Source organism: Solanum pennellii, chromosome 7 (assembly GCF_001406875.1).
Source record: "Solanum pennellii chromosome 7, SPENNV200".
Classification (NCBI taxonomy): Eukaryota; Viridiplantae; Streptophyta; class Magnoliopsida; order Solanales; family Solanaceae; genus Solanum; species Solanum pennellii.
This window is the reverse complement of record NC_028643.1, coordinates 72,451,309-72,460,626: the sequence shown is the minus strand read 5'-3', so window position 1 is coordinate 72,460,626 and position 9,318 is coordinate 72,451,309. Positions and strand designations below refer to the sequence as shown.

Here is a 9,318-nt window from a genome sequence, read left to right as displayed (position 1 = left end):
GGGGGGGGGCTGAGATTCAGTAAAGTTAGAAGTGAGGTTAAGCCTGGTTGATATGAAGAATGATTTATGAACATTTGAAGCATGAACAATATAATATGGAGATTAACCTCGGATAAACCAAGAACAGAGAAGAGTCTGGTTCTGATATTATGCGAACAAAATCAAGGGTGTATTTAACTCTGAAAAACACGTTTGGTCAATTTGTTTGATAAAAAACAGATTTCTACATCTAGTATGGATTTAATAGGATAGTATGTCGTATAGATGTTTGGAGAAAGAATATAACAGGTTTTAAGAAATGAATTAGTTCTAAATCACTTTACCAGTTAAGAATCGAGGTAGACGTACAAAAGTATTACAGTACAAGAATGATTTGTTTGGGGAATCTTTTTCAATTTATTCAGAAGCATCAAATGCCCCTTTAAACTTTTTGGAGAATTTGCTCGTGACGTAACAGAAGTATGTTTATTAGATAATACGCAAGCTTTGAAAAATTGAAAAAGAATTGTATTGGTATATAGTACTTGTTTTTTATCGATCATATCTAGAGAGAGAAATTAATGTGTCTATATTCTTACCAAGTATAATTTGGGGAAATGCGCTCAAGAATATAGAGTTTATTGTTCAAAACATATTTAAGATGCGTTACTTTTTTGAAATATTGTAACTTTTTTTTAATTAAAAAAAATAACAATTTTAATTCTGCTATTATTATTTAGATAGAATTAGAAATATTGTAACTTTTTTTCTAATAAAATTTTTTTTAACAATTTTAATTCTGTTATTGTTATTTAGATAGAATTAAAACGATTCGTTTTTATTTTAAGTTTCTCAAGTATACATTATTTTACAAATAGTATTACCATGGAAGCATTATAAACTACTTAACTTTGAACTAGTTAATAGTGATATTGGTTTTGAATTGCAAGTGCTATCAGGTTCAAAATGTGTCATTTTAACAGTATGAAACTGACAATTATATAAAATCATCTTTTTAGTAAATAAATATACTTTGATAGTTTGATTAAATTGCCATAATTTCCAAATTATAGATTAATATAATAGAGGTAAATATTCCTTTATGAAAAAAGTCACCACAATGCAATAATGGCGTCACAATGTGTTAAATATGACTCCACCATGTTGATGTTGCATTTACATCCAAGAAAATCCCTAAATAAAGAAAATAATCTTTATATTAAATGACATGTTTAAAATAGTATGCACCAAATAATTTTATCCTTCATGCTAAATTTATCTAAAGTTAATATTTTTAATCTCCGTCAATATTTACCAACTCCCATGGGTTAGATTTGAACAAAAAGAAAATTACGACAAACTCACATTTGGAGCCTTGCAGGTATAATTCTTATAGTTAAAATTTTTGTTGAAGTCTGGTAGTCTAGTGATTTTTTTTGCTTTTATTCTCGTCAAATCTAACATATAAATTCGATAATTATTTAATGTCGATTAATAATATTTAATTTAAAAAGTTCATTTATGTATTTTTCTGCCCGCAACCCGACCCGAAACATGAAATCAGTGTAAATTGCACAGATATAGTGTAAGCCCACAGTAGAAGGCAGCGAAAACTGGAGAGAGAAATCAATTGTTGGACGCAAACCCTCAAATCTTCCGGAAGATTAGAGGAGCGAGGCATACACACTTTCTCTCTCCTCCATACAAGTTTTCTTCTTCTTCTTCCTAATCATATCTTCATATCGGGGGTCTATATACCAAAGTTCTGATAAACCTAGCGTTTATTCAATTCGTTACGATATTCAGGTACACTTGTTCAAGATCTGATCTGTTTTTGTTACTATTTCCGGATTTTGATTGGTTGATTCCTGTTTTAATTGATTAGTTATGTAAATATTTGTGTTTAAATGGAGTATATTGATTTTTATTTTTAGTTTCTGAGTAGATTGTATATTGATTAAGTTTTGGTAGTTTATAGGTTGGATTGTTTTCATGGATGACATATTGTAATACTCTCTCAAGGCAATGTGAAGTTACCAAAGATTTGTTGTGGATAACTTTACCTGAGATGTGTCTCTTTTTGTGTTTGGAAGTTTTTTAAAGGACCTTCTGGCTTGGTTCTGCAATGGTTAATTTGTTTGAAAATGTCTTATTAATTTTCTTTAACTGAAAAGAGGAGAGATGGAGGGTAGTTCAAGGGTAAAAGAGTTGTATTTCATATCTTTAGAATATCCTGATGATAAAAAGGTATAATAGAGTTAAAAACTATATATTAAACTATATATAATAAAGGGAAAATTGTATATAATAACAAACTAATAACCTAAAATAAATGGAGTAGCTAGGGTTGATTTAATTGTGCTCCATAGCAAATGTTTGCAAAAAATTGCCGGCTCCTCTCTTCCAAATATCTCGCTCGCCACTCTCCTCCAATCGCTCGCTCGCTTCCTCACTTTTTATACAAACACAAGTGTATAAAAATTGTTTCTAATTGTATAAAGCAGAGAAAATTGTATAAATACATATATTTTTGTTCCCCTTTCTCCCCTCTTCCAGATCTCGCTCGCCACTCTCTCAAATCTCGTCTCGCCACCCTCGCCTTTCTCACTTATACAAACAGAAGCGAAATATATAAATTGCGGTTCTGTTTGTATAAAGTGTGAGAAAATTGTATATACACATGCAAGTACATATATTTCGTCCTGTACACTTATAATTATACAATAAAAATACTCCCCTGCCCAGTTTCTTTTGCCTTTCTCTCTTTCACGTTTTATACAATTTTCAAATTGTATCTAATTTCTCTCTTTCTCGTTTTATACAATTCGATTCAATTGTATATTCCTTGTCAAGTCTCTTTTGTCTTTCTCTCTTTCTCATTTTATACAAATTCAAATTGTATATAATCGTTCTATACACTTACAATAAAACAATTCGTTTTATACACTTCGTTTTTATACAGTTCTCTGCCCAAGTGTCTTTCTCTTTCTTGTTTTATACACTTCGTTTTATACAATTTGCTTCAACTGTATATGTATAGCGAATTATACAGTTTATGTTTGCTATGGAGCACGATTATGCAAATTTTGCTATAGCGTACAAATATGAATTTTTTATTTGCTATATGTGAAAGTTGCCCTATATTAAAACCCTCAATTTGCTTACAATTTGCATTGACATATGTTCATAAGATAGGGTGGCAGCAATGTTCTCTCACCAATTTTGTGTTAGAAATTTACCCTTTTGTCAGGCACTGAAGGGTCTGATCTAGTGGTTTATGAAGTGGGTGAAACTCTTAGAAATCATGGTGTAATATTCAACAGAGAGCGTAAGTTTTATTTGATGGGTACTTGATGGAATAATCGAGGTGTACACAAGCTAGCCTAAACACAATCTTTATAAATAAAACATTTTTTGTCGGTAATTTTGTGCAATTAAACTCTCTTTGACATTAGACTATAGACATTCTCACAATCCTATTTCAAAATCATGACATTGGCAGGGTAGTTTATAGAGAGGCATTGCCTCTTTAGCACTTGCCAATTTTTTTTTAAAAAGCATTTTTTATCTATAGTGTGGCCTAGTGATTAATATAAGTGGAGCTCGGGATTTAATTTCCATCTGCCTAAGCTTTGTTAGACAGAGTTATCTAGTGTCTACTAGTGGAAGGTAGCATGTATTTGGTGGAATAATTGAGGTGTACCACCCGCACCATCTTTTTTACTCTTTCTGTCTTAATTTTATATGACACTATTTTCTTTTTTTAGAGTCCCAAAAAGAACGACATTTTTCTATATCTAGTAACATTTTAACTTTAAAATGCCCATTTTACTCTTAATGCGATGATTTATAGCCACTCAAATATCTATGGTTTATTTTAGACTTGACAAGTTCCAAATTCTTTTCTTTCCTTCGAAAACTATGTGCCCAGTCAAGCACCATCATATAAGTTGAGTTGGAGGGAGTAAAGATGAACTTTTTCAGTCATTCTAGCCTGCAGTTCTCTCAATCCTATACCAAAATCATGTCATTGACCATTGATTTAGAAGACAATGCCTATTATGCTATCTAAATTAGCTAAGTAAAATTCTTTTCATTCCTTTTTTCATATCTTTTTCCTTTTTCTATTTGCAAAATTGGTTGACTTGAATTTATGTTATTGTTCCCATTTTCTTATGAAGTATGGTTTTGGTCCCATTCTTTTCATTTTAAATATTTTACCTATGAGTGTTGTATGCTATTTTAAATTTATTGATGATATAAATATAGAGGCTCTAACATTTAGTTCTGGTATCTTCGTGATTCTAACGAAAAGTTTAATTGTTGGCAAATAAACGATTGCACCTATAAAAGACATAACTTTATGGTCCAGTGGAATCTGTTTTTAAGCACCCAGTATGTGTTAGAGGTGATAGTACCCTGTCGAATTAGTCTAAGTGCGTGCAAATTGGCCCGGACACCACCATTATCAATAACGAAAAGAAAAGCATGTGTTCGAGGTTAGCTTTTCACGGAATACTCTTTTTTGTGTGGTTTCGATGGTTCATTACATGTGCATTTAACTGGTGTATATTTACCTGCTCTACTTCCTATAAATGTTAATAATTTTGTTCTCATGTTATGTGGATCAGCATTGTGTGCACTAAACAGGTTTTGGTGATTTAAGACATCTTTATCCTCTATATTTCTTTCATCAAAGGCAGCAAATTTATCTGATTTAACAACAATATATCTGAGTGTGCGCAAGTTTTAAGTGTAGAGTTTGAGAAACATTTGAAACCTTGCATGATAGCTTTTTCCTTCTTTCCAGTTATTATTTTAATAGTTTAAGCTTTGGTTGTTTGGCAAACTATCTGGGTTACTAACCTCTTCCCCTCCGCCAACCTAACCCATTGGTTTCTTTGTTCCCTTTATTTTGTGGTTGGGGACTCTATCTTCTTTACCAGAAATGACAAAACCAAGCAAGGTGCGACGGATAGCTGATTTCCATCACCATGATTTGCCGTCTTGCCGCTCAAAAATGTGCAAAAAGCTTCACCAAAAGGAGAAACGACCAAAATCATCAGAGAAGAAAGAATGGGAAGGGGCAACTTGCTCAGTTTGCATGGAGCACCCTCACAATGCAGTGCTGCTGCTGTGCTCGTCTTATGACAAGGGATGTCGTCCTTATATGTGTGCCACTAGCTGCCGTTTCTCAAATTGTCTTGAGCAATACAAGAAAGCGTATACTAAAGTAACTTCAATCGAGGACTCTGAACCAGGGTTGCTGTCAACTAATGATCCTAATTGCTCGTCAGGAGCAGGTTGTTTAGCTGGGGCAACTGAACTTCTATGCCCACTCTGTCGTGGGCAGGTAAAGGGTTGGACGGTTGTGGAACCTGCACGCAAGCATCTAAACGCAAAGAAGAGAACATGCATGCATGAAAATTGCTCGTTTGTTGGAACGTACAAAAAGTTAAGGAAACATGTAAGGCGGCAGCATCCTTCAGCACGTCCCCTAGAAGTAGACCCTTCACTTGCAGAGAAATGGAAGAAGCTTGAGCACGAGAGGGAGTTGAACGATGTGTTTAGCACAATCAGGTCTGCCATGCCTGGGGCAATTGTAATGGGAGATTATGTAATAGATGGTAACTTCGGAGGGCTCCACAGGAATTTTGGATTGGATAACCATCTAGATGAGACTCTTTTTAGGTCAGACCCTCTTAGTGATCTGTGGAATAATAATGTACACCCAGATGATCTTTTCGATGATAGCTATCATTCATTTGATCAGGATGATTTTTTTGTCCATCATTCTGGCACTGAGGCTGCATCTAATGTTTTCAACAGAATCTCTCGACTTCACAGTAGGATCCTGTTGGGACGATCAAGGAGGCGGCAACGACATCGAGCAAGTAGTAGAATCCGGTGATTTTTCAGGAAAAGAAGGTTTTCAAGAGTGGTTGGGATGATGAGACATGTTTGTTTGACTATTGTTTTCTTTGTCCTAACCCAGAAAAATATGTGAGACATCCATGTTGCAGATCCTAACCGGTTGTTCCAGCGAGGATTGATGACCACTGCTTACAGCAATTTGGAGTTCCTGTAGTTGCCTGTAAATAGGAACCTGGTTGCGTAGTAAAGTAAATTCAACCCTCCTCCTTACTCTTAGGTACTTTTATTTCATGAAGTAGGCAATAGTTTCATAAATCAGGTAATATTAAAGATTTTCTTTTCTCTCATTGGATATATGCATATCCTCGAGGAAAAGAAGGTTGCAACATTTGTGCATGGGGTTAATTTTATTTAACTATGAACTAGTCTAGTACTTCTTGTATTGCCTTTGGTTTTGCGCGTTGGATGATTCGTGTAATAAGCTTATTTGAGAGTACCGATCCTTGTGTTTTTTACCGGCTTGCAATGGTTTCTTTTGTTTGATAGGATTGTCCCCTTCTCATAAGGGTTAACGTGGAGAATACCACTCTATCAATGACGTTCAATTTCAAGTGGTTTGAGTTTGAAAGTAGTTTGCGATCTATTGATATATGGGAGTCAATTGCTATTGACTGCTTTCTGCATCTACTCCAATATGGTTATTGGTTAGTTTGGAGACATCAAATGAAGACCGTTATCTCTATTGCAATAGTATCAATTATCATGAGTATTGAGGTCAATTACCACACTACTTTTATCATATATACGATAGTATATACAAAGTGAGTGTTGGTCAACATATACTTAATTTAAGTTGTTTGTAACCACTACAACTACAACCTAGTTTTGTATGGGATTCAACAATAGCTTAGTTTCGAAGGGTGATATTTTATAATAGTTAGCATTACTGAATAAGTGAGTCATCGGTTTGAGAAAAGACTTAAAAAATGACTTTCTTAGTGAGCGTAGAAAAAATAAATTTACTTATATTTTAATCTCTGTCTTCCTCTCGCCACCCATGACCACCCACTGTCGACCACACCCTTGTCCATAGTGTTCTTTTATATTATCTATAAATACTTGTAAGGACAAATAATGTTTTGCTTAGTTACCAAATATTAAAAAAAAGTTAAGCGAATATATACTTCTAAGAAAATATTTTCCTTTTCATACTGACATCTATAACAATATCGAAATATAGTTGCTTTTGGTAAGAAAATATTTTTGTTTGTACTGACATCTATAATAATATCGAAATATAATTGCTTTTGATGACCAATTGATACGATATATACATAAAAATGAATTAGATGCAAATACCTTATTTCACCGTTTATACTTTATTTCTTTCAACCATATATAGATGATATATCATATACTTATATACGTACTATAGTTGCTATTTTCTCTATGGTGTATGGGGTAAAAGTATGATTTATATATATACCAAAAAGAAAAAAAGCTACTCTTCTAATATACAAAAAACACATATAATCCAAAATTCCAAATAAAAGCATTGCATAACGAAATTGATATCAAAATATGGAAATTTGTTACGGTAACATTGATTGTTTTTTTTTTAAAAAAAATTGATTATTTACATTTACGATTGTACAATTTTCTATCGAGATAAACTCTTAATGAATCCTTCGTGTGTCGAAAAAAAGCCCTTCCATGCATATATTTCAAATTCAAAAACAGAACATCAGTATTTCGACAATGCCACATCTCAACTATGATCTTCTTCTCTTACTTTTGGACGATCAATGTAATTTTAGAAGAGTCCGAGCAACAAAAACTTTGTGTAGCAACAAACTGTAGCTGAAAATAAATTTGAAAATATCTTGCACTATAGGAAAATTAAATTTACGCCAATAAGAAACTTCAAAAATTCAACCAAACGGACGAATACTAGATCATCAAGATTGGTGAGGTAAAATAGGCGAATTGGATAAAATTTGAACGAGTCAAAAGTGAGCAAATTATTGATCCGTTGATACTTAAACTTATTGAATAAATCATGTTTTCATGAACTAATTTTGCCTCTTCTGAAATTTACGTTTGCTTACAAAATTGCCAGGCACCTAACATGTTGAAGAAGCCCTTCAATTTATTCTGCATAACACAAAAAAAGTAACACAAATTAGTAGGTGTTTAAATTCTTTGCACGAACACTATGATTTTCCCTCCTTCATACTATCAATTAAAATTAACATACAACTATTTTTTATATATATATATATATATATATGTGCTAATCTTAAAAATAGTGGGAACATTAATAGTACAAACTTTTTTTATACTATCAGTGTGTATATTTCTCTTAAGACTTAAGTCCTAATTAAGAGGCAAATTATGTATTATATCAAAATACACATAATTTTTATTACTATAGAAAATAGTAATAGCAAGACTTACACAAAAATTAGTTGTTCTCTTTTTTGCTCCTTTGCAGCCTTGTGTTTCAATGTTCTCATACCTCCATTGCTTATCTTTTCTACCAAACAAATGGGAAAATGACAATCTAATCCTTTTTGTCCATCTCCATTTCTGTACAAAATTTTAATAACTCATATACACAATATATACCAACCAAAAAAAACAAAAAAACATTTCACTAGATCCTAATGCTTTTTGATTAGATGATAAGAGCGGAAAATTAGAATTTTTGTTGTTGTTGTTATGTATGTATACTATATAAGTCGAAGGTCTATAAAAAATAATATTTTTAGTTTTTACCTCACAAAGGTAGAACTAAAGTGTGTGTGCATTTTACCCTCTCCAGATCCACTTATGAGATTATATTGAATATGTTATTGTTATATGTATATATAATGTTGAATCCCTGATTTATTTGTATGATTAATTCTTATATTTTGTTTCTCTTTAATAAAATTTTGAATCCACCACTGAATCCAACCATAAACAAAAGTCCGAAGTATTTAAGTCGAGAACGATCATAGAATTTCTTTGTCAAATAAAAAATTGAAAAAAGAACATTTCACTATATATGATTTACCTTGTATTTTTGTTTTGATGATGACTTATGAGATATTTGTTGATGATGTCTTAACTCATGAGCAATGGCTAAAAGTTGTGATCTACGATTACAACCAAATCTCCTTCTTGTCCCTAATATAATTGGATTTGAATGATTTCTTCTCTTGAAGGGATTAGTTCTATCTAATGAACTTTCAACTAAGTAACTAATTCTAACTCCTTTTTCATTTTTCATTTCCATGTAATAAATAACAACATACTACTACTTTCAATTGGCCTTTTGGAATTCATTTCATCAACTAATTAATTAATTCTCTAGTTTGTTACAATCTACCATATATTATATTTGCTCTTTTGATTAAAGAAACTATTTTTGCGAGGTTTCAGTTATATTGTTGGAGTTGTTTTGACCGATGAAAAATGAGA

The 9,318-nt window shown here is 32.2% G+C and overlaps 1 protein-coding gene across 1 annotated transcript; it reads left to right on the top strand.

The window, feature by feature from the left end:
* The first annotated feature begins 1,566 nt into the window (after positions 1-1,566).
* Positions 1,567-6,368, top strand: LOC107026387. The gene is made up of 2 exons (XM_015227340.2): positions 1,567-1,785; positions 4,926-6,368. Exon 2 carries the CDS (start codon positions 4,928-4,930, stop codon positions 5,888-5,890), a length of 963 nt encoding a protein of 320 aa, XP_015082826.1. The 5' UTR covers positions 1,567-1,785; positions 4,926-4,927; the 3' UTR covers positions 5,891-6,368.
* The last annotated feature ends 2,950 nt before the right edge of the window (positions 6,369-9,318 follow it).

Coding starts and splice junctions, on each gene's coding strand:
- LOC107026387 (XM_015227340.2), top strand. CDS start 4,928: ATGACAAAACCAAGCAAGGTGCGACGGATAGCTGATTTCCATCACCAT.